Source organism: Agelaius phoeniceus, chromosome 19 (genome assembly GCF_051311805.1).
Source record: "Agelaius phoeniceus isolate bAgePho1 chromosome 19, bAgePho1.hap1, whole genome shotgun sequence".
Classification (NCBI taxonomy): domain Eukaryota; kingdom Metazoa; phylum Chordata; class Aves; order Passeriformes; family Icteridae; genus Agelaius; species Agelaius phoeniceus.
The window spans coordinates 13,278,141-13,305,879 of NC_135283.1; the positions used below are offsets into that span (position 1 = coordinate 13,278,141).

The following is a 27,739-nucleotide window of genomic DNA, read 5'->3' on the forward strand; positions in this document are numbered from 1 at the left end:
CCGCGGGGCCGCCGGAGGGAAGGGACCGGGACGGGGAGGGGAAGAGCTGCTGCGGGCCCACCCTCGGACGCGGGCGGCAGCGCCGGGGGCGGGATCCGACGGGACCGGGAGCGGGACCAGGACCGGGCGGGGCCGTGACTCAGGGGCGAGGGCGGGCCCGGGTACCGCGTGGTGGCCGGTCCGCGTGGAAACGTCCCCTGGCGGGACCGTCGGCTGTGGGCGCGGCGCTGCCGCCTCCTGCCTCGGTCCGCGCCGGGCCCGCAGCGGGCGGAGCCGGTGTCCCCGTTGGCTCTCCCGAACGAGGGGCGGAGCGCCCGCGGCTCCGGGCTGCGCCGGGCCGGGCGGAGCGGGGCCGCCCCGCGGGGCCGGGCGGAAGGAGCTGCTGGCCGTGTGGCGACACGTGCGTGCGGCGGGACCCGGATGGTGAGCGCTGCCGGGGCCGGGCGGGACGGGCCCGGGCACGCGGGGCCTGCGCCCCCGTCCCGCCGCGCTCCTCGGCCCTGCCGGCGGGGCCGCCCGTGGGGAGCGGAGCGCCGGCACCGCCCGGGCCGCATATGGCGGCGGCCGGGCCGAGACCGCGCGGCGGCGCTCGGGGCCGCGGGTGGCGGCGGGGGCTTGGCGGCGGCGCTCGGGAGCCGCCGAGGGCGCCGTGGCGGCGGCCGGGCGCTCTGAGAGCCGGAGCGCAGCGGGAGCGGCCTGGCCGGGCCGGTGCCCCCCGCTCAGCCGCCGCTTTCCGCCCTCTCTGCAGGCGCGGCCGCCGGGCCCGCCGAGCCGGCCGCCCTCGGCGATGATCGCGGAGAAGCTGCGGGAGGCGCTGGAGCCGGGGCGGCGGGAGGCGGCGGCGGAGCTGGCCCGGCCGCTGGCCGCCGCCGCCCGCTCCGTGCTGCAGCAGCGCATCGAGTTCGTGCCCGCCCGGCGCGGCCTGGCCGGGCAGCTGGGGCACCTGCGGGACAAGTACGAGCGCATCGGGGCCGAGCCCATCGGCCGCCCCCTCGGCGTCACCGGCAGCCTTGCGGAGCGGCCGCCGAACCCCCCGGGTGAGTGGAGAGGCCGAGGGGACCCCGCCGCGCTCCTGCGCTGGCTTGGCTCACTGTGTCTGCTCCCCGCAGGACACGGCCATGCCCCGCCGCGGGCCGGGGGGGACGGGATCCCCCCGCCGCAGAAGGTGCTCTTCCCAGCACACAGCCTCTCCATGAAGTGGGAGCGGGTTCACCGAGTGGGCGCCGGGCTGAGTAACCTGGGGAACACCTGCTTCCTGAACTCGGCGCTGCAGTGCCTGACCTACACGCCGCCTCTCACCAACTACCTGCTGTCCCGGGAGCACGGGCGCACCTGTGAGTGGGGACCCGGTTCAGGGCCCGGGAGGGACGAGCAGCGTCTGCCTGTTCTGCTCACAGTGCTGCGCTCAGCGCCTCTGTGCCTGGCTCTGTGAGGGAGTGCAGAGGACACACCTTCCCTGCCCTGCTCCTTTCTGCCTGTTCCTCTGTCAAGAGCCTGTTCCTGGGTCCTACTCACTTTTCCTGGCCATAGCAGCGTTCCCAAGCTTGGCATCTTTGCTAGGTGTAGCCAGGACTAAGATGGGCCCAATGGAGCCTGCTGGCTTCTTGGGGGCTCAGCTGGGGGGTCCTGAGTAGCCCCTGACTATGGGGAGTGCAGAAGAGGAGTGTGCCAGGCGCTGCTGTGAACTGTCACCACAGGAACACACAGGCCTTGCAGCCCCATCCCTAGGACTGCCTGCAGGATGTGCCCCTCAGGGCCAAGCTGTGGGCTGGTCCAGTGCATACCTGGGACCTCTTTTCTCTCAATGTGAACACTGTCTCATCTGGGGAGCTGCCCTGGCTGCTCCTGGGATGGGCTGTGCCAGCTGGGATGGCATGGGCTGGTCCCCATCTCCTGGGATGGGCTGTGCCAGCTGGGATGGCATGGGCTGGTCCCCATCTCCTGGGATGGGCTGTGCCAGCTGGGATGGCACGGGCTGGTCCCCATCTCCTGGAATGGTCTGTGCCAGCTGGGATGGCACAGGCTGGTCCCCATCTCCTGTGGCATCGAGCTCATGGGGAAAGCTGAGGGTTCCTGAGCTGTATTGGACCAGAGATCCCTGTCCTGCCTCCATCTCTTCTGGGTTTGTCCCCAACATCGTGTCATCTCTCCTGCTCCAGGTGCCCATGGAAGCTTCTGCATGATGTGCACTATGCAGAACCACACGATTCAGGCTTTTGCCAACAGCGGCAATGCAATAAAGCCACTCTCCATCATCCGGGACCTGAAGAGTAAGGAGGGCTGCCCCCCCCCCCCCCCCCCCCCCCCATGACTAATGTGGGAGCAGAACTGTTGGGACTGGGGCGTGTTTGGGCAAACAGCTCCACTGAGATGGCTCATGGAGCCTCGGAGTGCCTGGAGACTCCTTGGGCCGCCAGGGGCTTCCTGTGTGACATGAGTCTGGTGTCCAGTTTGGGTTGAGGGGACTCAGAGCCCAGAGTCCTTGCCCCAGGGAAGGCAGGGAGGGATGGCATCTCTTGCAGCACGTGCTGAGTCCTCTCTCTCTTGCAGAGATTTCCCATAACCTGCGCTTCGGCAGGCAGGAGGATGCACACGAGTTCCTGCGCTACACCATCGATGCCATGCAGAAGGCCTGCCTGAATGGCTACACCAAGTATGTGGGGCCTGATGGCCCATCACTGCTCTTTGCTGTTCCCTTGCTGGTCCCCTGCACTCACGGGAGTGGACTGTGGAGTGAACATGTGCCCCAGGTCAGCCTTACTGTGGGGAGGTTCTGACTCCAGGGGCCTCGGGTGTGGGGTCCAGCTCTGCCCCTCAGGGACAGGGCTCTGGGCTGTTGTTCACCTTCTGCTGACTCCTCCACCTCAGCATAGCTGCAGTCCTGCCCCCAGATCCTGAGGCTGCTACAGGCTGGGATCACATCCCACTTGCTGAGGGATACTTGCTAGCACAGCCCCAGCTCTGTGACTGGGAAGGGCAGCTTCCCCCAGGCCCTTTGTCCTTGGAAGCGCTGCCTCTGCTCTGAGCTCCAGCCAGGAGCTTCTGCTTCCTTGAGAGGAAGGTGTGTGTTGGAGCCTGGTGTCACCCCTCAGGTGGGACACAGGGAGAGCAGTGTGCCAGAGGCTGTGACTTCCCACAGCCCCTGGGGCTCCCCAGCCCAGCCACTGGCCACAACACAGAGGGGGCTGTCCTGAGGGTCCAGCAGGGCTGGCTGCTGCAGTGTGGGATCTGTGCTGCTGTCTCTGTAGGTTGGATCGCCAGACCCAGGCCACAACTCTGGTTCACCAGATCTTCGGTGGTTACCTGCGGTCCCGTGGTGAGTACCAGCAGGCTGGGCTGGGCCTGGGCAGTAAAACCCTTTGGGAACACAGCTCACATGTTTAACTTACCCAGAGCTGCAGTCAGTCAGTCCTGCAGCACTTGTGGGTCACTCTCCCTGCTGTGGCAATGGGAGAAGCCACTGCCTGTGGGGCCCAAGCTGTGGGTCCCCAGCTCACTGCCCTCAGCACAAGGAGCTGTTCCCAGCAGTCTGGCAGCCCCTGCTTCCCCAGCACAGAGTGGATGTGCCAGCCCTCCTTCCTGCAGGGCTGTCAGTCCTGGTGCTGACATCCCAGAGCCCAGGCCTGGGCTGGGGGGACACTGCAGCTGTGTGTGCCGTGCTGGGGTGTGCCAGGGTGTGCCCATGGCTCTTCCTTTTGCAGTGAAATGCTTGGAGTGCAAGACTGTCTCGGATACCTACGACCCTTACCTGGACGTGACCCTGGAGGTCGAGGTACTGCTGCAGGGTTGGGGATGGGGCTCTCTGCTCTCGTGGGGGATGTTCCTGCTCTGAGGCTCCTTGACCTGCAGACAGGTGCTGGCAGGAGGGAAGCAGCTCCTGCTGTTGCTCCTCCTTCCCTGTCTCATGGGGCAGTGCCTGTTGAACGTGAGCCGTGCTCCTGGGCAGAGCAGCCACAGGCCAGGGCCAGGCTCAGGGCTCTGGGGCAGCCTGCAGCCCGGTGCTGTGTGCTCTCTCCTGGGGCCGGCGCCTCTGCAGGGAGTGGGGCCGTGCTGTGGGCAGGCCCCAGGTGCCCTGACCCCCGCCCTGTCCTTGCAGCGAGCCGCAAACATCGTGCGGGCCTTGGAGCTGTTTGTGAAGCCAGAGCAGCTGGGTGGGGACAACGCCTACAGGTGCAGCATGTGAGTGTGGGCTGCTGGGGCATAATGGGTCCAGGGGTGAGCTGTGGGAAGGCTGCCACAATCTGGGAGGGCTTCTTTGCCTGCTGCGTGGCTAAACCATGGGGTGCAGGGCCTGTGACGAAGCCTGCTGCTCCTCAGCTGCCTTGTCTTCAAAGGCATGGCCGTGGGGAGGTGTCTGGAGCAGTGCCTGGTGCCAGCAGCACCGTTCCCATCGGGTTTGCCATTGCTGTGTGGCCAGGGCAGGCAGCCATGTGGATGTTGGAACAGCTTGAATAGCCTGAGCTTTCCTGGGCAGGTGCAGGAAGAAAGTGTCAGCCAGCAAACGTTTCACCATCCACCGAGCCTCCAACGTTCTCACCATCTCACTGAAACGCTTTGGCAGCTGCGGCCCTTCAGGGGGAAGGAAAATCACCAAGGTGAGAGCTCAGTGATCCACAGCCAGGGCTGTGTCCTGGCCCTGAGCAGGGCAGGGGTCCTGGTGCAGTCTTGGGGCCGTTCCCCACTGCTGCCAGTGAGGAAAGTTGGGTTCATCCTTCCTTGCCACAGTCTGTGCCTGGGGAGAGCAGGTCCCCTCCCTCAAGAGATGGTGGGGCTCATAGCACAGCAGAGCTGCTCTTGATCTGGCAAGGCAGCTCCTGAGACATCTTCTTTCCACAGGATGTGGGATACCCCGAGATCTTGGACGTCCGGCCTTACATGTCCGAGCCCAAGGGCGATCCCATCACGTATGGCCTCTATGCAGTGCTGGTGCACTCTGGGTACAGCTGCAACGCTGGGCACTACTTCTGCTATGTGAAAGTGAGCCCAGGATGCTCCCCTGGGACCCTGTCTGGGCTGGGGCCTGGGAGATGCTTGTGGGTCCCTTTAGGGTGCAGAAAGGAGGGTGCTTGGCAGGGTGGGTGGTGTGGAGCACTGCACATGGGGCACAGACTGTGCTCCCCTGCAGGAAACATGAAGGTCTGCCCTGACAGAGCTCCCTGGCCCGCCCCTGGGCCATCTGTGGGTTTTGGGGAGAGGGGCTGTGGTGATGGGTGCTGTTCCTGCTGCTCTGCAGGCCAGGATGGGTCCCTGGGCAGAGCCTGACCCCGTTCTCCTCAGACACAGCCTGACCAAGCTCCATGTTCTCTTCCACAGGCCAGCAATGGGCAGTGGTATCGAATGAATGACCACGAGGTCCACCCCAGCAACATCAAGGTGGTTCTCAACCAGCAGGCCTATGTGCTGTTCTACCTGAGGTGAGAGCACCTGTGCCTCATGGCCCCCAAGGCCCCTGTGTGTGTGCTGGCCCAGGGTGGAGGGTGCCAGGGAGGGGTCCAGCCCCTTGTCATGGTTTGCTGTAGCTCCTCACCTCCTCCGGCCTCCTGCTCCCCTTCCTGGTGTGTGCTGCTCACCCACGTCCCCAGGGCTGATGTGCTTTGCCTTCCCCAGGCTGGGCAGCCCCAGGAAGAGCTCAGCAGGGCCCGTGGCCACGGCTGCCTTCAGCCCACCCAGCTGCACTGCCAGTGACTCCAAACCAGTGAAGAAACCTGCCATTAATGGGACCCTGTGTGTGCCACCCATGGGCCTGGTGAGTCCTGAAGGTTGGTGCTCCCAGGAGCTGCTGCTCCACGGGCCCTGGGGCTGCAGCCAGACTGGGGCTGGAGGAGTGGGAGGGTGTTGTGCAGGGGAGATGCTGATCCTGCTGAACCCAGGGATCCTGGCTGGGCATGGGGAGGCTGGTATCACTGTGTCTGTGGCTCTCCTCACTGAACTTCGCTCTTTCTCTGTGTCTAGAAACAAGACAAGCTGCTGGGGAAGGGGCTGCCAGGCCCAGGTGATGTTGGAGTCCCTGTTGCCCGCAGCTCTCCTGGGATGGGGTCAAAGCTGACAAACGGAGTTGCTCTGTCAAAGCTTCCCTTTCAGACCCCATCATCCAAACTGCCCCACAAAGCCACCCACGAGGCCACTCTGCTGGGCTGTGACACAGGCCAGAGGCCCAAGAAGCCACAGACACCTGGCATGCCCAGAGCAGGCTTCCATGCCACCAGCACCATGTGCGGGGCCAGAGCAGGGCTGTCCCCACAGGCCTCAGACAGGGAGAAGCCACCTACCTCATCCAAGCTGCTGAAGTCCAGCCAGGAGCCCAGTGGCTGCGGGGCAATGAAGAAGAATTCCTGGGGCAGCACTGTAGGGCAGCTGGCCAAGGAGACCCATGGGGCCAAGAGCAGTTCCAGCAGCTTCTGCACCTCTCAGGGAAGGGACTCTGGCACCCACCTCCCTGCTGGCCCTGGCACCACGCTGGCTGTCCCTAGAGACTCTGACCTGGCTGCCCCCAGCAGCTCTGGGACAGCCCCTGGGAAGCCCTCCCCGCTGGGCAGCACCACAGCAGCACTGCTGGCCAGGAAACCAGAGCTCTCAGCCAAAAAGGTGAGCCTGAGCTTCTGCCCCGAGACTCCAGCCAAAGCCTTCTGAGCGAGCTGTGTAGGGCTCCTGCTGACAGGGGTGGGTGGGGAGAGCCCCCCAGCTCCAAACCCAGGCTGTGGTGGCTGCTCCCCCCTCTCTGGATCAGGCCTTGCTGTTGTCCACATCCCTGAGTGATGCAGGGGATGGCTCCTGCCCCTTGCCTGGTTCAGAGGGGTGACTGTGCCAGTGCCTGCAGAGCAGGGGGCCTTGGCACCCTTTGGTGTCACCTGTCCCCGGGGCCAGGGGCAGGGGGGGATGGCACAGCAGGAGGGTGTGGGGGTGCCTCCTCCACAGGCAGTGAGTGGGCTCTGGAGGGTGCACTGGGCTTCCAGGTCTTTACATTTCTCTCCTTTCTTTTTTCCTTTGTTCTCCTAACTAAACACTCTTCTGATTCTCCCACCCCCCACTTCCCTGCCCCTGTCTGTGTCTGTTCTCCTCCCCTTTCTCCGGGCTCCCCTTTTTCTCTTGGTTCATGGAAACCCTGGTGTTAGACGGCCAAGTTTTTATTTATGTCCATAACTGCAGGGCAAAGCCTCTCAGAAGGTGAGCATGAGGGACCACCCAGCACAGCCCCAGCCCTCAGCCAGCACCCATCCTGACTCCACTCCTGGGCCTCTGGGCAAGTCCAGGTAAGCAGTGCCATTGCTCCCAGCTCCCACGGGGCAGGAAGGCCGTGGGTGACCCACGGGGTATTTGTGTGGCCTTGCAGCAGCTTTTCTGTTCTCCAAGGCTGGCAGGGCTTGCTCCAGGTCTGAGAAGAGCTGACTTCAGCACACAGTGGGAGGGAGCTTTGCAAGGCCCTGACCCTGTACTAATGTCCCATGGGATCAGGAGGCACCAGCCTGGTCTCGATCTTGCTCTGGGTGTCCCTTGTAGCCTTCAGCACCAGTGTGTGCTGCAGCAGCACCCACTCTTTCCTGGTCTGCTGTGGGACCTGTGGGTGCTTGCAGAGCAGCAGCTGATTCCCCTTTTCTGGACAAGGTGGCAGCAGTTGGGTGTTGTGCTCCTGCACCTCAGGGGAGGGAGGAAGAGAGGGGCTCCCAGGCTTTCGGATCAGCCTCTTTTCCTGTCCTTCAGCCTGTCCTCATCTAGTCTTCTTCCCAGTCCTGAAAAGTCTCAGCTCCGTGCTCACCTTGCCTGCTCAGCACCCAGCCTCCCTGCTGACCCCTGGTCCCACTGCCCACACTTCACCTTCTTTCCGGCAGCAGGCAGACGGGGTCTGGCCAGGAGGAGCCGGAGGTTTCCTTCAAAAAGAAGCGAAGGAAGAGGAAACATCGTAGCACAGACAGGAGCCCTTGTGCTGTGGCTGTGAGGGACGGGGATGAAGGCTCCAGCCCTCCCAAGAAGGAGAGGATTGTTTCTCCAGAGGGCTGCAAGGACAGAGAGTCCGGGCTCCCCAGGAAGGAGGGCATTGCCTCTCAGAAGGACTTCATTGAGAAAGACTCCAGGCCCCCCAAGAAGAAAAGTGTCTCTCCAGGGGACTTTGTATCTGTCATGGGGAAGGAGGGGGCACACAAGGGTCTCAGCCATGGTCTGGCCTGTCAGGACATGAAGAGTGGGCCCAAGCAACTTGTGCCAGAGCCCAGTACTGGCCTGGGCATGGAGCCAGCTTCACCCCTCAGGAGGAAGAAGAAGAAAAAGAAGAATAGGAGCAAAGACAGCCCTTTGAAGAAGACAGAAGAGTGCAGCTCTGGGATGCTGTCTTCAGACAGGTAAAGGGCCGAGGGGCGTGGGAGAGCCTGAGGTCAGGCTCCCTGAGCCAGGAGCTTCTCATCTCTGTGCAGGTGGGATGATGCGCCTCAGCGTGCATCCAGCTGACCACCCGATCCCTGTGGGCGGGTTCACCTCAGGTGTCTCTGTGCTCTGTGGGAAGCTCAGACTCTCCTGCCCTGGTCTGGCTGGTGTGAGCTGACCCTGCTGCCTTCCCCAGCTCCAGGACAGCTGAGCCAGAGCCCTGTGGGACGCATCAGAGCGTGGAGGCTGGAGAGCACAAGCACCGCAAACGCAAGAGGATGGAAAGCCTCAGCAGCCTGGCTGCCAGCACTGTCCCTGCCACCACTGCCACCACCCCAGGTGTGACCCTGTGCCCTGCCTGGTGCCTGCCCAGGAGCCCCCTTGGAGCACTGCTGTGCCATCCCCAGCGTTGCTGGTCCCACAGCTGCCTGGCAGTGCCCGTGTCCTGTGCCCTGGAGGAGGAAGTGGGGACAGGCCATGGTTGGCCCCCAGGACAGGCACTTGTGTGCCCAGACACCCTCAGCCATCAGGACCTTGTCCAAATGGTGTTTCCTGGGCTGAGATCACTTTGGAGAGGGAGGGACGTGGCAGCTGCCCTTGCTCCCCCTGGCTCACCCTCACCCTGCCTCTTCTGCAGTGGCAGCACGTCCCAGTGACAGCCAGACTGGGGACGAGAGACCCTCCCTGGCTGCCCCGAGCCCCGTGGCCAGCGGCTGGGCTGGCACAGCCCCTGAGGGCCACGAGTCCAGCGTGGTGGACAAGCTGCTCCAGAACTCCTTGGACAAGGCTTACGGCAAGCAAGGTAATCCTGGCTCACCTGGCGGGCAAACAGCCATGCAGCCCCCCTGCCCTAAGCCCTGGGTGGGGGCAGAGCCCCCCAGCTCTGCAGGGCCTGAGCTCCCCCGGCCAGGGCGGGCAGCGGCTGCTCCTGGGAGCAGGCAGGTGCAGCCGGGTGTGGGGCTGGCACAGGGTGGGCAGCAAGGGCAGGGCCTGGGGCAGCAGGGCACAGCCTGGTCCTTCTGCTGACTTCACTGCTTTGCAGTCTTGACCTGGCAGGGTGAGATTTCGGCCGTGAGCCAGGATGCCATTCGGGACACAGCACTGGCCCAAAGCAAGACCGTCATTGATGAGTGGGACCAGGAGTTCGACAAAGGAAAGGTGGGTGCTGGGCTGGGGCAGGTGGGAGGAGGCTGGGGCCTCTGCATGCTGACCTGAGCGCTCTCCTACCTTTGCACAGGTAAAGAAAATGAGGAAGATGAAGCAGGAGCGGAGGAGAGACTCAAATCCGTTCCAGAAGTTGCAGAACAAGCGCAACTTCTGGTTGATGTCCCATCCTGCCAAGATGGCCAGCCTGGGCCACCGGCTCTCAGGTGAGTGAGCCCGGGGGCACAGCGAGCTGGGGGGCTGAGGGGTGGCAGCCTGCTGGGGGCTGACTCTGCTCTTTGCCTCGCAGGTTGAGATCTCATCCCCAGCTGCTCAGGGAGCAGTCCCGGGTCAGGGACCGAGGGCAGCACTGTCCTGGGAGCTGTCGGTGGAGCTGAGAGGGGAGGGAATACAGCTGCAGCCCTGGGCTTGTGCCTTTTCCTTCGGGGAGCTGCTTTCCAGCTGCAGAGGAGCCTGCCCACGCTGCCTTGCCTCCAGCCTGCCTCGGCCGGGCTCCTCATCATCTTCTCCGTGCCTGTTCCCTTCCTGCCCCAGCCCGCACCTGCGGGGGCTCCTGGCAAGTGCCTCAAGCTGGTCCCTGTTGCTCCGTGCTGCTGTGCGTCCCCTCTGTCACCGTTACCGGCCCTCGCTCCATGAGGCCCCATCCCTGCACGAGCTGCATGGAGAGCCTCCCCCGGCCCCGTGTCGGCCCGGCCCCGCGCTGGCGCAGGGGCACCGGGGGCATGGATCCCTGCGGGGCCGGAGCGCTGCCGCCGGGGCTGCGGGACTTGAAGGATGGAACTGAATAAATCCCGGTCTTTGTCACTCGGCCATGGTCGACTGCGGTTGCAAGGGGCGAGCGGCGGGAGGGGTCACCGGGATGGGGGAAATCACCGGGACCGGGTGGGGGTCACCAAGATGGGGGGAATCACCGGGACCGGGAGGGATCACCGGGACGGGGAGGGGTCACCGGGATGGGGGGAATCACCGGGACCGGGAGGGGTCACCGGGACGGGGAGGGGTCACCGGGATGGGGGGAATCACCGGGACCGGGTGGGGGTCACCGGGACGGGCGGCGGAGGGGCGGGGCCTGCCAGGCTCCGCCCCTCCCGGGTCACGTGGTGCCGGCCGTGGCGGCTGCGGCGCGCTCGTCACGCGGGCGGGGCCGGAGCGGCGGCGGCGGGATGGAGGAGGAGGAGGGCGGCGGCTGCGGTCAGTGCGGGCCGGGGGCGGGCGGGGGGCTCTGGGATACCCACCTGGCCCGGGGCGAGCCGCCGGGGTAGTCCGTAGTCCCCGCTGGGCGGTGGCGCCTCTCCCGGGCGGGGCGCGCTTGGGCCGGGCCGCTCCCAGGTGCAGGACCGGGGGCGGTGGCTCCGGGACGGGCGGGGATTCGGCTGCGGGACCTGCGCCCGCAAGTGCCAGAGCGGCCTTGGCGGCATCGTGCGGGTGGCGGCGGAGGAAGCGCCGGGCGGAACTGGCACCTGGTGCCCGCCGGCAGCGCGGGGGGCGGGCGCGCCGCCGGGCCGCCCTCCCGGGGCCGCGGAGCTCCGGTACTGCCCGCACGCCTTCCGTCCGGTGCTCCCCCGGCACTGCCGAGCCCGGCCCCGCAGAGCTCGGGGCAGGTTGGCCGCGATGGTGCCTGCTGAATGTCACAGCCCCCGGTTCGGGAGCTCCCGGTGTGCCCGGAGCCGCTCCCGGGCGGGCCCGGTGGCTCGGCGGTTGCAGGGTCTCCCCTCTCATGCCTGTGCATTCTGCCCTCCGTGCCCGCAGAGCGTTCCTTCCTGCCGGTGCCGAGGACCGGGACTGGCAGGGACGCCCTGCCTGTGCCGGGCTCTCCCAGGCAGGTGCCCGTGTGTCGGCAGGTGGTTTTCCTTGGACAGGGCCTTTGCTGAGGGGAGACCGGAGTCTGGGTGAGGTCTGGGGCCATGGCCCCGGTGCTGGAGCCGTGCTGGTGACCATTCCTCCTGGGAGCAGCTGGTGCCGGCCAAGTGCCACTGCCGGCAGTACTGGTTCACGGCCGGCTTCCTGCCCGGCTCTGCGACACGGCCGATTAGGAGCTGCTGTTCCACCCCAGAAGTGACACTGCTGGGCTGCGAGGACTTCACTGTGTGAGATAAGGAAGGTGCCGGCGGCTGCGGCCTGGCTCGGGTGTTGTCAGACACAGCCCATTAGCGGGAGAGCGCTGTGGGGAGTGGTTCTGCCAGCAGCCTCTCGGTGCTTCCCGGAATCACCTGGAAGACATCCCGGGTCATCTCTCAGCGTTAGAAATGTCCTGCTCATCCTGCCGCGGGGGACGCAGGGAGTGCACAGCCGCCTCCAACCCACTGTTCCTGCGCTGGGGGCAGCACAACCCATTGCCCCAAAGCCCTTAAGCTGAGTTGGTTTAGCCAAGGACATTCTGCGAGGCTGTAGTGCGGTGGGAGCCGACGGGCAGTCCCTTTCTGGTGGGATTGTGCTGACGCCAGTGTCTGCCCCACGGCTCACGGCCTCTCTTCAGCCGTCTGCCTCGGCAGAGAGCAAATCCCAGGGCGAGCAGCTGGCGGCACAGATGTGTGCTCACTCCCCCTGCTCCTGCCGGGGCGTGGGGCTGCACTCCCACCCCCTTCCCAGCATCTCCCCGTGGGGACAGCAGCGAGGCTGAACCCACCCCAGAGCGGAACTGACCAGAGCAGTGGTGTGGCTCAGACGCCTCTGGACCGCGGGGAACCATCCTGGCTGCTCCTGCCTGGCCGAGCTGCAGCACCGGTGAGAGGATGTGGGGAGCGCAGTCCTGTCCTGGCACCGTGTCCTGAGCTGGGCCCCATCACAGCCCAGGCTGGCCCCAGGGAGAGGGGGATTGGGCAGTGCTGGTAATCCTGCTTCACCCAAGGGATTACTGCTCACTCTGGCCTGGGGATTAAGGGATTTCTCTAAGCAGGGTTGATGCAGCCTCCAGCAAAGCAGCTTGTGCCAGGGGGCCTTGCTGTCTGGGGCAGGATGGGTGTGTGGTGGCAGGGTGGGCACTGCAAGGTGTGGGGGATCCCCAGAGGAGAGTGGGCTGCCAGCTCTGCAGCAGGCTCCTCACCCAGGTAGTCCCTGCCCTCCTCGCCACCAGCCTGCAAAGGCCTGTTTGGCCAGCGGGCGCTGGCAGCCCTTTGGCACAGGCTTGGCTGTCCCATGCTGGGACCATGGCATGTCCCATGCTGGGACCATGGCATGTCCCATGCTGGGACCATGGCATGTCCCTGGGCACCAGGAAGCGCTGCTGGGGGAGCTGCTACTGATGCCCCAGCCCTTCCCTTGCACAGTGTGGGGTCAGCCTGGGCAAGTTCCTGTGCCCAGCTTGGGGAGCCACTCTTCCACAGAGCTCAGGGATGGACTCCCAGGTCAGAGGCAGAGAGGCAGTGCTGGGGTAGCACCAGGCTTGGGGAGCAGAGCCAGGGACTTGGGCAGAGGCAGTTCCTCTCCTGAGGTGTTTGGAGCAGAGAACAATGAGCCCTGCTGCTGACACTTGCAGTCATGTCAGGGCTGTAGCTGTGGTTTGTAAACGCCCCACCTTGCCTGGACAGGCTGCAGGGACCCAGCCAGGCATCCAGGTCACTCTGTGTGGGAGATGCCACCTGGCCCTGCTCATCCCAGCCACAGCACCCACGTACCTGTGGCACACTGGGGTTTCTCCAGATGCCAGTCCAGGCCCAGGCAGGCGCTTGTACAGCACGTGCCCAGCTCGGCCTCCCCTGTGCCCCCGGCTCCCTTCGCTTGCCCTTTTGCCTCCTGGTGATGTGGCAACCGCTGCTCTGGCCCCTGGGAAAGGGGAAGTGGTGTTGAAACAGAAGGTCAGTCACATCAGCAGTGAGGGCCTGGCTGCCCTCGGAGCCCTGTCAGCTGCCCTTCTCCACTCTCTCCTCCCTCTGCAGTCAGGGATCAGGGACTGCTCCTGCCTGCCAGGGTGCCCTTCCCCACTGCCTGCCCCGTCTGGGCTTCTGCCTGCCCTGCTCAAGTTACTCCTGGCTCAGCGATCCCAGTGGATGCAGGGGCGGGTGAGCGGAGCTGTCGAGCTGCTCCTGCCCTGACAGGCCCTGGGGTTTGTTACTCATGGCCGTGCCCTGTGCTCAAGATCGCTCCTGCTTTGAGGAAAGGAGCTGTCAGTCCGGTTTGGGTTTGCTCAGTGCCTGTGGGGTGGGAGGCTGGCAGGGTTGTGCATTTCCCCAGCTCCACAGCTGTCCCCAGCCTGGGATCCCAGGGCACGACCCCCGGTTCCTGCTGCAGGAGCCCCGCACTCAGCGCCTCAGCAGAGTGGGCAGTACCCCTGGGCCATGACCAGAGGTGCTGGCACGCAGGGCCGGCTGAGCCTGTGGGGCTGGGTCAGAGCTGGGGCTCAGGCCCTGCACCCCAGGAGCGGGGGCTGTGCTGGCACCCCCACGCTCGCACCGCCGTGCTTCTCTGGGTGCACCTTCCTTCCTTCATGCGGCGCTCGTTGCTATGCGACCGCCGGCTCCTGATGCTTAATGCTCTAATACGGAGGGATAAAACCTCTCTAAAAATACCCCGCTGCCGGCCCCCTGCGGGGGCAAGGGGGCTGCCGGGGGCAGGCAGCCCGGGCAGGGGGGCTGCTGGGAACTTCCCAAACTCCTCGTCCTCCAAGTGGCTTTGAGGCGCCCGCTGTGGCTCCGGCGGTGGCACGGGCTGGCGTGCCGGTGCAGCGGGGATTGGCTGGGGCTGGCGCGTGGGCTCCTGCGGCTGGAGCTCCCCTCGCAGAGCCAGAGCCAGCTCCAGACACAGCCGGGACTGCTCCGGCTGCCCTGCTCGCGCCCTGCCCAGGCACGGGGAGCTGCCCTCGGTACTGGCTGCCTGCCTAGTACCGGGGAGCCCACTGCTCGGCCACGCGCGCCTGCCCGGCCTCCGTGTGCACCTGCCTGACCTCTGCCCGTCCCTGCCTTGCCCTCCCGGAGCTGGTGGCATCCTGCGTGGGACCCCCGCGGCATGGGGACGGTCAGCGAGCTCTGCGCCTCCAGTTTCCAGGCGTTCCTCTGCCCCTCGGTGGCTGCCAAGGCAGGTAGGCACGGCGTGCCCCCCTCCCCTCTGTGCCGCGGGGCTCCCATCCCCCAGCAGACACGGCAGGGCCCATGGCTTCAGCTCCAGATGGCTCTGGCTCCATATGGCTCCTGCTGAAAGCAGCACAGAGTGTCCTCACCGTCTCACTGCCTCCTTCCTCTGCCGGCCTTCCCCAGCTCGGGCCTCTGCAAGCGCCGGGCCCCTCGCCTGGCATTGCCCTGGAGCTGGTGCCATGGTGGGACATGGGTGTTGGGGAGCCAGCAGTGGCGGCTGGGAGGTCACAGGCAGCACAGGATGGCCGTGGCAGGTCCTACCCCAGCCCCTCCACCCTGCCCCAGAGGGTGTGTGAGTGCTCGGTGCCCTCATCAGAAGTGCTGGTGGCTACAGAGGGCAGAGTGGCACTCTCCAAAGGGAATTCTGTGTGGGAAAGCCCAGCCGCTGCCACGCTGTGAGTGTGCTGAAGGTCAGCCACCTCTGTGACCTGCTGGCTCATGCCCAGCTGTGGGACTGGGGAGCTGTGCAGTGGGGCAGGGGGTTGTGGGACCCCCTCGGCCAGCCCTGTGGCTGAGCTGGGCTCTGCTCCTCTCGAGCAGGTGAGGTGCCCGCCTGGCTGCATTCCTTGCACAGGCACAGTGTCTGTAGGCATGGCTGAGCTGGAGCTCACCCAGCCATGCTGGAGGCTGGGGGTCTGTGCACGGGAATGTTGGAGCCTTGAGCCACTGGGAGCAAGGTAGTGGCTGTGGACAGGGTTCCTTGGTGGGCTCTGGGTCGGGGAAGCAGGGTTAATGGGGTGTTGGGCAGGGCTGCACAAAAGCAGGAGAGTGTCTTGAGCACAGGGTCCAGCAGCCTAGGAGGGCCTGTCCCCAACCCTCCTCCTTATGCACCTCAGCTGTCGTGGGGAAGGATGGGGCTGACGCAACCCAGGGTGTGCACATGGTGGAAACAGGATGTGGTGTGAGGAGACAAGCAGGATGTTACTGGGGGCCCCACGGGACCCCACCAAGGGGTGGGGGTGGCAGCACCCGCAGCAGCACACAGAGACCCTGGGCTCGTCCCCATGGCCTGGCTGACCCCGGGGCTGATGTCCCTCTGGTGTGGTACAGCGTGGGCCGGCAGCAGGGCTGGCTGCTGCGGTAGCTCAGGGGGCCGAAGGACACCCCGAGGCTTCTGAAGCCCACCCTCCCCTTACTCCATAGCTGGCATTCTGGGTGCCGTGTCTCCATCTCCTGCTGCTGAGCAGGATTTAGCTGAGTCAAGGCAGCTGAAGTTGATGCAGCCTCTCAGGGAACTGAAAGGGGCAGGGATGGGGACAGGGACGTGCTGGGGTCGCTCCCACTGCAGGCACAGCCCCACAGCACCCGGACTCACCACACAGGGGTCCTGCCCAGAGCAGTGGGGTCCCTACAGGCACCCCATAGCAAGGGGGCAAGACAGTGCGGAACAACATCCCGTGGGGGCTGGCATGGCTCCTGGTCCTTCTCCTGGTTCCAGTTCCTGTCCCAGCCAGCTGTGGGCGATGCCCTGGAGCCTGCGGAGGGCAGCAGGCACCAGCGGTCCCCGCATGGCCAGCACAGGGCCTGGACCTGCAGTGGAGAGCCCTGGCAGAGACGGGGGAGCTGCGGGGCTGGGGGTCTGCTGGAGGGGAAGGGAGGGGAGCCCGGCGCTGCGCAGCGAGCTCAAGATGTGCCGGGCCGGGTGTCCTGGCAGGCTCCGAGGAAGGAAGGGCTGGGCTGGGCCGGGGCCTGCCTGGCTGGGACCCCAGCACAGGGCCCTGAGCCAGGGAGGGGGAGCAGCCCCGGCGCCCATTGCCACCCAGCCGGGAGCACAGGAGTTAAGGTGCTGGCGGCTCCGGCTCATGGCGGCAGGAACAGGGTGGTGCTGGTGCTGGCTCCTGGCGAGGCCGGGATGACGCCCGGGAGGCCGCGGAGCTCATTGGTACGGGGGCCCTGAGTCACCGCGGAAGCACCGCGGCTGCAGGTGTCCGCACCCGGCGCGGCAGCTCGGGCACGGCCGGCGGGGCCGGGGACAGCCCGGGCACCATGGTGCTGAGGGCACAGGGCCACGGTGAGCCGGGCCGGGGCGCGGGGGGCCGGGCGGGGGCGGCTCCGTGTGTGCCCCGCTGCCCTCGGGCGGCGCTGGGACGGAGGGCGAGGCCGGCGGGGCCCTGTGCGGCGGGGCTGTGCTCTGGAGAGGTGCGGAGGGGCTGCGGGTGCTGCTCTGGGGGGAGCCCCGAGCCCCATGGGCGCATCCCGCTGCTCCGGGGCAGGGTCCTGCCGGGGGAGCCCCCGCATTCCTGTGCTGGCGGGGAGCCCGGCCGTGCTGGGATCCTGCAGTGTGGTGGGTCCCTGTGTGACCCCTGTGCCAGTGTCCGTTCCACCCTCCCGTCCCCCAGCGCTGCTCTGCCTGCCGCCAGGCTCGCTGGGGCTCTCCCGGGCAGTTGCTGTGCAGAGCCAGGGAAGGGTTAATGCCGCCTTCCTTCCCCAGAAAAGCTCCTGCGTCTGGGGTTTCTCTTCCTCTGGCTGCTGCTGACATGGCTGGGCTGCTTGTCACGAGTGCTCAGCCTCCACCGGGGAGGGACCTTCTGGGGCTCTGGAGCAGCCCTGCCGTCCCGTCCTGCTGCCCTGCAGCGTCTCATCTGCCCCACGCCTGTCCCGGGGCCGCTGGGACCCCGGCTGGAGCCCCTGTCCTCTCCCAGGTGGGCAGGAAGAGGCAGAGCTGAGGGCTTGCCTGAGGCCTGGCATGAATTTGGCTTTTCCTGCGGCCGGGCTGGGGGTCTGGCAGCTGGACAAGAGGGTCCTGCAGCTGGGCAGGAGGGTCCTGTGGCACAGGCAGCAGCCCAGGGGTTTGGGGGTTTCTGATGAGCGGGTGTGACATAGCTCATCCCTCCCCCTGCGAGTCTGGGCTTGCAGGGCGCCCTGGGGGCCTGGCAGCAGGGGCTGGTGCCGGTGGGAATGCTGAGAATGGGGCGTGCGGGAGGTGCTGGGATGCATCGGCACAGCTCTGGTGCTGTGAGTAACTTTTAACCTGGTGCCACCAGCCGACCTGTCTGGCTCGACATGGGAGACTGAAAGTATTGGGAAGTGTTGGCATGTCTGAGGGACAGTGTCGCAAGCTGAGGCGCCTCAGCCTTGGCAACAAGGGGCTGTGAAGGAGGAAGCTGATGAGACCCAGGGCAGAGCCGGGAAGTGCTGAGCTCAGAGATTCAGGGTGCAGGGTCACCCAGGGAGCTCCCACTGAGGCAGTGCCGGGGGAATCGATGCACGGTTGAGGACAGTGCTGGTCCAAAGGCACACGGTGTCTTTGGGCCCTGGTGCGGGGCAGTGACTGCGCTGGGGACACTGGTGAGTCTGGGCTGGTGGCAGTGGTGGCTGTATGTGGTGGCACACGGGACCTCACGGGTCAGGGGGTCATGCTTGGGGCAGGGAGGATGGGCACAGCCCTACAGACGCCTGTTCCCAGCACCCCGGGGCGGGAGGTGGGGAGGACACGAGAGCTGAGCTGGCAGATCCTGCTGTCACTCCCTTGGGGACAACTCTGGAGGGGGAAGGTGTTTTGGTGTCCTTGCAGGTGACCTTGGTGCAACACACAGAACCAGCTGGGAGACAGGAGCATAGCAGGAGGGCTGGGAGCACTCTTGAAGGAGCCAGTGACCTTGGGGACTGGAGGGAACAGGAATGGGATACCTTGTCAGCGTGAAGCACGGAGGTCACACGCCAAGGAGCACTAGGAATGTTCCTGGAGCAAGACCATGTGTTGGCCCTGGGCGATGGTGTTGTAGAGGGGGTATCTGGCTCCCCAGGGTGACAGGAAGATGTAGATGTTGTGGTGTGCAGGTGAGGTCTGTCTGGAGGGAGCACCAGCTCCAGGCTCTGCCCCAGAATAATGAATCCACTGTAGAGGGAGCTGCAAGGAGCTGGTTGATGTTTGGGGCTGACCTGGTGCAGCAGAACAGCCTGCAGGGCTGCAGGTCAGTGTGGAGCTGTGCTGCAGGGCACAGCAGAGCTGCCCAGCCGTGGGGAGCAGAATGGGCACCCACACCAGCCCGGGTGGGGCAGAGCAGAGGGAAATGGGACTGGAGGGGGAGCAGGGCTGGCAGAAGCAGTGCTGGAGGTGATGCGGGGGCCCGTGTTGGTTCTCACTCTGCAGCTGCCACAGTCTGAAGGAGCAGATGCCCTTGCCCTCAAATTCCTTTCATGCCATTGGTGCCACTTGGCCTCTGTGTGGGGCTGGGGACACTGCTCGCCAGCCCAGCTCCTCCTGCCACCCAGCACCTCCACGTCCTGCCCCCAGCCAGGCCCACAGCTGCTGGCTGCGAGCAGAGGCTGTGCCAGGAGCCTGGCAGGTCTGGTTGCCAGGAGCACACGTGCTGACCTGGTCGTGTCTCTCCCCAGTGCCCAGTGACCTGACCCCGGAGGAGTGCCAGGAGCTGGAGAACATCCGCCGCCGAAAGCAGGAGCTGCTGGCTGACATACAGGTACGATGCCCAGGGACCCACACACTGGCCCAGAGAGAGCAGCCTGGCTGGCAGGGTCCCTGGAGCCCCATCCAGGATCCCTCGTGCTGCTGCCCCACAGCTCTTCCTGCAGGGGGCTCTGGGGACGGGGTCCCAGCTGGGATGTGGCCCCGGGTGGCAGCCAGCCATCCCTGCCCTGCCAAAGCAGCCGTGCCTTTTCCTGTACCCTGCAGAGCTCCAGGCTGTGCAGTTGTGACAGTCTGTGCCAGCCCCTGCCTGGCACGGGCAGGGACCACGTATCTGGGCCAGGCCACTGCCCTGGCAAGTGCCTGTGAGGTCGGGGCTCATCTGGGACACTGTCAGTCGTGTCCCTGATTAAGGCAGCAGAGGCTAATTACTGCCATATGCTGGGCATGATCTGAAGGGATTAGGGGTAATTTTGTTAACCTCTGAATCTCTTCCTTCCTGCATGCTGGGAGCCTGGCAGTGCTGCAGGGATTAGCAGTGGGGGGCAGGCAGCCCCACTGCCGGTGCCCTCTGAGCTGGTTCAGCCCCTGGGCAGCACTTGAGGGTGGGGAGAGAAGGGAGGGAAGGAAGGAGGGGCTGTGGGGGAGTGGGGCTGTCTCCAGGGCTGGGGGCTGGAGGGTTTGTGGGGGAGGCACCTCCTTGTCTCAGTGCCCCCTCTCCCCACAGCGCCTGAAGGATGAGATAGCAGAAGTGACGAATGAGATCGAGAACCTGGGCTCCACGGAGGAGAGGTGAGTCCCAGCGCCATGGAGCCCCCGAGGGCTGTGCAGGAGCTGAGGGCAGCTGAGCCCTGGCCCACGAGTGCTGCTGTGAGCAGCTTTCCCAGGCGCTCTGAGCTCCTGGGAGCAGGATTCCAGGATGATCTGCTGCTCCCAGGTCTATTTTTCCAAGCCCCAGCCCCTCTGTCTGGCCGCAGCCACTGGCAAGCTTTGTTATTCTGAGCTGGTGCCAGTCGGGATCAGGGGGCCCAGTGGGAGCTGACTCCCAGCTTCATTCCCAGTTACCCACTGGGGCATGAAGAATAAAGACTGTCCCCTTCTGCCAGCCCCACTGCTCTCCCCAGAGCCCTGCCACAGCCAGCTCACCCAAGCCTGCCCATGTCTGGGTGACCTGACAGGTGCTGGGCCTGCCCCCCCTCTGCTCAGGGTGACCCCAAGGACACGGGGTGGCAGCTCTGCTCTGTTCTGGGGCCTGGCAGGCTGAGAGCAGCCCCAGGCCACGGAGCAGTGTGTTGGCTTTGTCCTCCGTGGGTCCAGCATGGGGGCCTGGGTCCCCTCAGTCCAGGCTGACCCTCCCCACAGTGCACTGCCCCAGTGGGGCTCTGCCAGGTGCTCAGAGCTGCTTCATGCCTTGCAGGAAAAACATGCAGAGGAACAAGCAGGTGGCCATGGGCAGGAAGAAGTTCAACATGGATCCCAAGAAGGTACTGTGGGATGGGGAGCAGGGCTGGTTACCTGCCTCTGGGGGTGTGCAGGGCTCTACCACCTCCCAGTCCAGGTTGTGGGGCTGGGGCAGAGCCAGCAGCCAGGGCAGGGGCTGGCGGGGGCAGCCACAGACCCCCAAGCACCTCTCTTGCACCCCTCCAGGGCATCCAGTTCCTGATTGAGAACGACCTGCTGAAGAACACGTGCGAGGACATTGCGCAGTTCCTGTACAAGGGAGAGGGCCTCAACAAGACAGCCATCGGCGACTACCTGGGCGAGAGGTGCGCTGGGCTCGGGTTTCCTGGGGGGACTCTGGGCTCCTGCCACCTGAGAGATGGGACCCTGCAGCTCTGAGCTCACAGGGCAGCTGACTGGGGGTACCCGGGGTGCTGGGGGTTATTCAGTTCATGGCTGGCTCTTGCAAGTGGGTGATTTGTGCAGACCAGACCAGGGGTATGTGCAGCTCTCCCCCATGCGTGAGTAGACTCTGGAGAAGGGCAGGGACAGTGGAGCCACTCAGCAGTCACAGGATTGCTGATCATGCATCCCTCGTGCTCTGGCTTTGTTCCCACAGGGATGAGTTCAACATCCAAGTCCTGCATGCCTTTGTGGAGCTGCATGAATTCACTGACCTCAACCTTGTGCAGGCCCTGCGGTGAGTAAGGGGCTGGGAGCTGAGCGTGGCCCACGGAGGGTGCTGGGGGCCGTGGAGCCCCCAGACCAGCAGCACAGCTGGCTCTCCACAGGCAGTTCCTGTGGAGCTTCCGGCTGCCAGGGGAGGCACAGAAGATTGACCGGATGATGGAGGCCTTTGCCCAGCGGTACTGCCAGTGCAACCCCGGCGTGTTCCAGTCCACAGGTGAGCGCCTGTCCCACATGGTGTGCCTGGTATCATCCTGCCCCACAGCTGACGTTCCCCTCTGCCCCTGCAGACACCTGCTACGTGCTGTCCTTTGCCATCATCATGCTGAACACGAGCCTGCACAATCCCAACGTGAAGGACAAGCCCACGGCAGAGCGGTTCATCGCCATGAACCGCGGCATCAATGACGGGGGGGACCTGCCTGAGGAGCTGCTCCAGGTGAGGGCCAGGCCAGGCTGCAAAGCTGGCCAGAGAAGGGCCCAGCATGGGCCTGCAGGGCAAAGCAGAGCTGATTCCATGTCATTGTACCAGAATCTGTACGAGAGCATCAAGAATGAGCCCTTCAAAATCCCTGAGGATGATGGCAATGACCTCACCCACACCTTCTTCAACCCCGACCGGGAGGGCTGGCTCCTGAAGCTCGGTGAGTGCCAGCAGCAAGGGAGGGCAGGCTGTCGCCAGGGTCCAGTGCCCCTGGGCTTCCCACACTTCTCCTGCTGGCCTGGGTCTTCAGAGCATGAGGAGGCTACAGAGACAGGCACAGCCTTCATGGGAAAGGCAGCTGTACATCCAGCCCTCCATCCTCCCTTGGCTGGGCAGCAGGAGCAGACTCAGAGTGATGAGGCCCTGCAGAGTGGCCGGGTGGGTGTCCTGGGGGATTCTGCCTCTAGGCTGGGCAAGCCCCAGGGCACAGAGCTGGTACCAGGGTCTGGTGTCAGAGCACAGAGACCTCGAGGCCCTTCAGGTCACCGAGTCACAGCAGGATGTGGAGCAGGCCCCCGGGAGCAAGCGGCGAGCTGCCCCAGGCTGCGTGCGTCCCCCTCCATAGCACAGACGAGCCCCTGCCTCACCTTCCCACAGCATTACCACCTCGCATCCCGGCTCCACATGCAGGCAGCATGCATGGCATCCCTGCTGCACCCTGCTCCGCAGCCGGAGCCTCCGCGCCCTGGCTCCTGTGGCTTCTCTTCTTGGCACCTCTGGGGGATCCTCTGCCCGGGTTTAGCAGGGGGAGTGGGTGTTGGCAGGATCGGGGTCCACTGGGGCGTTTCCCCAGGGTTCTGCCTGGGGTCAGAGCTCCTGATACGTGGCCAACTCTTGGGAGGGGAAAGCGAGAGCTGCCTGCTCCCTGCCCTGGGGTGGGGGGACACAGGACAGCCCCAGGCTCTCCTGTCCCTGCCTGGAGGGGCCCTGCACACCCAGGCTCAGGTTGGCACCACCGATGGGGTGGCGGAGAGGCAGCAGAGTGGCTGTGGACTCCAAGTGTCTTGGGGGGCAGGGAAGGACCCTGCTGGTCAGCCAGGGGGTGGAGGGAGCCAGGCCCTGTCCCCAGCAGCCAAGGAGCCCCATCGCACAGAGCCACAGTGAGCCAGGGCAGTCAAGCCCCCACAGCCCTGCCGCTGGCCCAACCCCTCACAGCTTCCCTGCTGCAGCCCGGCCCCACTGACCCGCAGGGCAAGGGGGGGGCTTTGGGGTTCCTCTTTTTATTTTTTTTTCCTTTTTTTTTTTTAATTTTCTTTTCTCCCTCATTTATATGTTTCCATGATTTTGGCTCTTCCTTTCCTTGCCCCCAACTCCAGGAGGTACGTACCCCTCTTCCCTGCTCTGCTCACACTGCTGGGGCTTCGTTTCCTTTGCGTTTTTAATTGCTGGTGATGAGTCTCATTGCTGCTGCTGTTGCTGCTAACCCCACACACCCGGGGACCTCGCCTGCTGCAGGACAGCCCCTCTCCACCTCCAGGCAGGGACGTGGGGTGCCAGCCCTGCCCATGCCATGCATTCCCCAAGGCCTGTGGCCTCCTCTGCCACCCGGGAGAGGACGGGGCCGCGGTGGCACCTTGCCACCCACCCAGCTGTGCACCCCCATGTCTGCAGACAGCTCAGCCTGGCCAGTGGGTCCTTGCCTCCGGTGACACAAGGGGTGGGGACAGGTTTGGGGTGTCCTCAGGAGAGGCCCCAGCCTGTGCACGGGTGGTTAGGGCATGCCAAGTGACTGGAGCTGGATGGGATCCATCTGCGTGGTGCCCTGTGCTAAGGGCTCAGAGCAGTCCCCACGAGGCACCAGCACTGCTCCAATGCCTGCACCCCAAGGTGCTGGGCAGCATTGGTGCTGGCCCTCAGCACTGCTCTGGGGCAGGGCCAGGGGTGGGCTGCCAGCTGGCACAGGGCAGCAGGGGCCACAGGGCCTTCCTGGCAGGGAAGGAGATGAGCAGGACCCCCAGTGTACACTGTGGCTCCTGGTGTCCATGCTGGATCCTGCAAGGGTGGGTGCTCATCCTGCATTCGGCACTGCTGCAATGGCTGCACTGGAGGGGAGCTGGGCCCGGGTGGGGAGAGCAGGGCAGCTTCTCCTGCTGTGCTGGCAGCTGTGGACCCTGTGGCCTTGGGTCTGCCTTGCCTGGGGTCCAGGACGAGCGGGACCATGGTCAGTGTGGACAGAAAGCCCCCGTGTCCTCGCAGGGAGCTGCCTGGCCGCAGTTCCCTCTAGCTGTGCTGATCTGTGTTTGGGTGGGAGCGCTGCCGCCCTCGCCTCCATCCTCATCCGTGCGCTTCCTGCTCGGGTGGGTGCGGTGTGCGCTGCCTGCTGCTGCTGCCCGCCGCTGCCTGCCTCTGCTTGGCTCTGTGTGTCTGCCGGGGCTGCGCTGCTGCTGGGGCCCGTGTGCCCGGCTGGCTCTGCACTGCTGAGCTGCCGTGTGCCCGGCCCGGTGCCGTGTGCCCGGCTGGCTCTGCACTGCCGTGTGCCCGAGCTGCCGTGTGCCCGGTGCCGTGTGCCCGGCTGGCTCTGCACTGCCGAGCTGCCGTGTGCCCGGCCCAGTGCTGTGTGCCCAGCTGGCTCTGCACTGCCGTGTGCCCGAGCTGCCGTGTGCCCAGCTGGCTCTGCACTGCCGTGTGCCCGAGCTGCCGTGTGCCCGGTGCCGTGTGCCCGGCTGGCTCTGCACTGCCGAGCTGCCGTGTGCCCGAGCTGCCGTGTGCCCAGCCCGGTGCTGTGTGCCCGGCTGGCTCTGCACTGCCGTGTGCCCAGCCCAGTGCCGTGTGCCCGGCCCGGTGCCATGTGCCCGAGCTGCCGTGTGCCCGGCCCCCTCGGCAGCGCTGTGCCCGACTGGCCCTCTCTGCTCCCAGGAGGCAGGGTGAAGACGTGGAAGCGGCGCTGGTTCATCCTGACGGACAACTGCCTGTACTACTTCGAGTACACAACGGTGAGTAGGCTCCTGCAGGGTGAGCTGGGCTGGGGCAGGGAAGGGGCTGCACGGGGGGTGTCCCACCCCACAGCTAAACATCTGCTTGGCTGCACCAGGATAAGGAGCCCCGTGGCATCATCCCCCTGGAGAACCTGAGCATCCGTGAGGTGGAGGACTCAAAGAAGCCCGTGAGTGCTGTGCCAGTGTCCTCTGGGGTTTGAGGGCAGCTTTGGCTTGGGCAGGGGAAGCTGGGAGGTGTTGCAGCCCCCTGAGATGTCCCCAGGAGGGGCAGAGGGCACCAGAGTGGTCAGTGCCTTCATCAAAGTGGGGCTGGTCACCACAGGGGCACATGCAGGGCCAGGGGGTGACAATCACGGTGTATCTGTCCCTCTGTGCCATGCTGGGGTGGCTGTGCCAGGGTGTGTGGCTCTGCTTTGTCCCTCCCAGTCTGGGCTCCCCGTTGGAAATGGGGGCTGTGTCTGAGCGTTCTCTCCCTCCCAGAACTGCTTTGAGCTCTACATCCCTGACAACAAGGACCAGGTGATCAAGGCCTGCAAGACAGAGGCAGATGGGCGTGTGGTGGAGGGGAACCACACCGTGTACCGCATCTCTGCCCCCACGCCCGAGGAGAAGGAGGAGTGGATCAAGTGCATCAAGTGAGTGCTTGGAGGGGCGTGTGGGGGCACAGCACTGGGCACAGCAGGGACCTGCCTGCTGTCCTAAAAGGGCCAGTGCTTCCCAGGGCATCCTGCAAGCATGGGGGAAGAAAGCTTCCCCAGGGATATAAAGGGACCTGCCCAGGGCCAGGCCAGGCAGGTGGCACCCATCACTGCAGCAGCTTGGCCTGACCCAGCCCTTGTTCCCCTGCCAGGGCAGCCATCAGCCGGGACCCCTTCTACGAGATGCTGGCTGCCAGGAAGAAGAAGGTCTCCTCCACCAAGAGGCACTAGCAGCCAGACTGGCCCTGCAAGGCCAGCCCGAGTGTTCCCCTGTCCTGGGGGCATGTGGGGTGGGGGCCACGCTGCACGCTGGCCCTTGAGGCCCAGGGCCCAGCTTCAGCTTCACCATCTCTTAACTGTGGGGGGAGGGAAGGGGCACGGGCATCTCAGTGACTCTGGCCCCCATCACTGCCTCATCACCTGACAGCGCCCTCACAGGCTCAGGTTGAACACAGCCCCCCTGGGAGCCCTGGCCTCAGCACCACGGGCACCCTCCCAGCCTCCGACCCCCAGCACGCCTGTGGCCCCGTGACACTGGGTCCCCAGGCACCCGTGCTCAGGTGCTCTTGGGGTGTTGGGCAGGAGGGTGAGCAGCTGTTGGTGAGCAGCTGGCGGTTTTGGGGTGCCACAGGTGCTGGGGTGCGGGGTGTCAGCCCGGGGGGCCCTGCAGAGATACAGCTCCTGGCCCTCGTTGTAGCGGGCCTGGGTCTGTCCTGGGCGTCCCCACGCTGCTGCCTTGGACCCTCCCAGCCACCCCTGCACTGGAGTGGTCCCCAGACACAGGAGGGACGAAGGGCAGGGACGGCTGAGCAGTGGTGCCAGGCAGGGCAGGGATGTGCCCTCACCCGGCCGTGGGAGCCGTGGCTCAGATGTGGCAGCACTCGGTGGCGTTGCCCCAGCACATCCTTGTGCCATGGCTCGTGCCAGGGCGGCATGGTGCCATGGTGGCACTGCCCTCGGGATGGGGGTCTGGCTGGGCAGGGGCTGTGGCCCCAGCTCTCTCTCTGCCTCACAATCGCCTGTGTCTTGTCCTGTCCCCATCCCCACGCACGGTCTGGAGGCGCCTGGATCAGTATTAGTCTATTTATCAGAGGTGTAAATACTCCTGTATAGTTTTCTCCTTTTAGATTATTTTGTATGTGGGTGGTTCAGTGCAGAGGCCTCACAGGAGTGGGGCGGGTGGGCAGGATTTTTTATTCTAACCTTTTTTTTTTCTTTTTTTTAATTTGCCATGGCCTTGTAAACTAGTGCTGAACATCAGCAACAAATAAATACTTGCACCACGCTTCCCTTGGCCTCCTGTACTCTGTGCAGCTTGGGGTGGGCAGGAGTCCCCTGCCACTGTCAGCCCTTGCCCTGTGCCCAGCCCTGGACTGGGCTCATGCTCCTCCCAGCCCGAGGTCGTGATGTGCTGGGGGTGTTTGTGAGCCTTGTGCCTTCAGCAGCGGCCCCTGGGCAGCAGGGCAGTGCCTGGGCTGCCTCACTGCACAACACAGGGCAGTGTGCTCCGTTCTGTTCCAGGCTGGGACAGCTCTTGGTCCTGCTCCCTGCTGCGGGCACCAAGCTTGGCTGGGCCGAGGCATTCAGGGCCCTGTGGAGGACCTGGGACAGGGGGTACCCTCGGGTACCGTGTCCTGCACCAGGCTGAGGGCATTCATACCCAGCTGGTGCCAGGTGTGAGTGGGATCAAAGCCAAGCTGGGGCTGAGGGCGAGCTGGGAGTGCCAAGCCTGTGCCAGCTCTGTTGGTACCATCAGACTGGAGGGGGTGTCCAGTCACACACCCTTGTGCCATAGGGGGGCATCTGCCAGAGCATTCCCTGCTGCAGTCCCTGCCCATCCTGTGCCCCGGATGGGGCAGCCTTTGGCACTGCAGCCTGAGTCTGGCCAGGGTGGGCAAAGAGCGCTTGCTGAGGGATGGGGCGGTGGGGTGTGCAGGGGGAAGGGCAGCCCTGCAGTTGGGCTGGTGCCCGTTGGGCTGGTGCCAGGGTCGGTTGGGGCTCTCTGTCAGTTGAACTGCTGGCAGTGTCAGGTGGAGTGCAGCCAGTGCCTGCAGGCTGTTGGAGCCTTGAGGACTGCGACAGGGAAGCAGCAGAGCCAGGTAAGACTGGGGTGAGCCAGTGCAGCAACAGGGCCAGGCAGGGATGGGGCAGGTCAGGGGGCAATAGGGCCGGGTGAGGATGGGGCAGGTCGGGGGGCAATAGGGGCAGGCAGGGATGGGGCAGGTCAGGGGGCAATAGGGCCAGGCAGGGATGGGGCAGGTCAGGGGGCAATAGGGGCAGGCAGGGATGGAGCAGGTCAGGGGGCAATAGGGGCAGGCAGGGATGGGGCAGGTCAGGGGGCAATAGGGGCAGGCAGGGATGGGGCAGGTCAGGGGGCAATAGGGGCAGGCAGGGATGGGGCAGGCAGTGATGGCGTAGGCTTGGGGCCACTGGGCCAGGCAGGGCTGGGACTGGCAGCTTCCCCATGTGCAGAGGGAAGGCTGAGGGCAGGGCAGGGGTGGGATGACGGCAGTTCAGGTCAGGCTGTGGGGTCAGCACAGCCC

At 65.2% G+C, this 27,739-nt stretch overlaps 2 protein-coding genes across 5 annotated transcripts; both read left to right on the forward strand.

Moving 5' to 3' along the window:
- Positions 1-165: 165 nt before the first annotated feature.
- USP36 (ubiquitin specific peptidase 36) lies at positions 166-10,323 on the forward strand. The gene is made up of 20 exons (XM_054645126.2): positions 166-423; positions 749-1,037; positions 1,110-1,334; positions 2,160-2,270; positions 2,551-2,653; positions 3,249-3,316; positions 3,702-3,772; positions 4,097-4,179; positions 4,475-4,595; positions 4,837-4,977; positions 5,314-5,414; positions 5,608-5,746; positions 5,953-6,585; positions 7,147-7,250; positions 7,827-8,333; positions 8,552-8,694; positions 8,993-9,157; positions 9,398-9,513; positions 9,593-9,725; positions 9,809-10,323. The coding sequence occupies exons 1-20, from the start codon at positions 421-423 to the stop codon at positions 9,811-9,813; spliced, it is 3,261 nt and encodes a 1,086-aa protein (XP_054501101.2). The 5' UTR covers positions 166-420; the 3' UTR covers positions 9,814-10,323.
- A 286-nt stretch (positions 10,324-10,609) lies between these two features.
- CYTH1 (cytohesin 1) lies at positions 10,610-26,485 on the forward strand. 4 transcript variants are annotated; one of them, XM_054645176.2, is made up of 13 exons: positions 10,610-10,710; positions 18,924-19,006; positions 19,679-19,743; positions 20,369-20,435; positions 20,599-20,717; positions 21,011-21,091; positions 21,183-21,295; positions 21,369-21,517; positions 21,611-21,723; positions 24,417-24,495; positions 24,594-24,665; positions 24,979-25,133; positions 25,349-26,485. In XM_054645176.2, exons 1-13 carry the CDS (start codon positions 10,683-10,685, stop codon positions 25,425-25,427), a joined length of 1,203 nt encoding a protein of 400 aa, XP_054501151.1. In that variant the 5' UTR covers positions 10,610-10,682; the 3' UTR covers positions 25,428-26,485. The 4 variants fall into 4 exon arrangements, with proteins under 4 accessions (XP_054501151.1, XP_054501150.1, XP_077044347.1 ...); XM_054645175.2 differs by lacking the exon at positions 10,610-10,710 and adding an exon at positions 12,558-14,533 and having other exon boundaries at positions 21,611-21,722; positions 24,419-24,495; XM_077188232.1 differs by lacking the exon at positions 10,610-10,710 and adding an exon at positions 16,395-16,467.
- The last annotated feature ends 1,254 nt before the right edge of the window (positions 26,486-27,739 follow it).

Coding starts and splice junctions, on each gene's coding strand:
- USP36 (XM_054645126.2), top strand. Junction 3,317..3,701: donor TGGTTACCTGCGGTCCCGTG/GTGAGTACCAGC, acceptor TTCCTTTTGCAG/TGAAATGCTTGGAGTGCAAG. Junction 9,514..9,592: donor AGGAGTTCGACAAAGGAAAG/GTGGGTGCTGGG, acceptor ACCTTTGCACAG/GTAAAGAAAATGAGGAAGAT.
- CYTH1 (XM_054645175.2), top strand. CDS start 14,461: ATGGGGACGGTCAGCGAGCTCTGCGCCTCCAGTTTCCAGGCGTTCCTC. Junction 14,534..18,923: donor CTCGGTGGCTGCCAAGGCAG/GTAGGCACGGCG, acceptor GTCTCTCCCCAG/TGCCCAGTGACCTGACCCCG. Junction 21,092..21,182: donor AACCTTGTGCAGGCCCTGCG/GTGAGTAAGGGG, acceptor GGCTCTCCACAG/GCAGTTCCTGTGGAGCTTCC.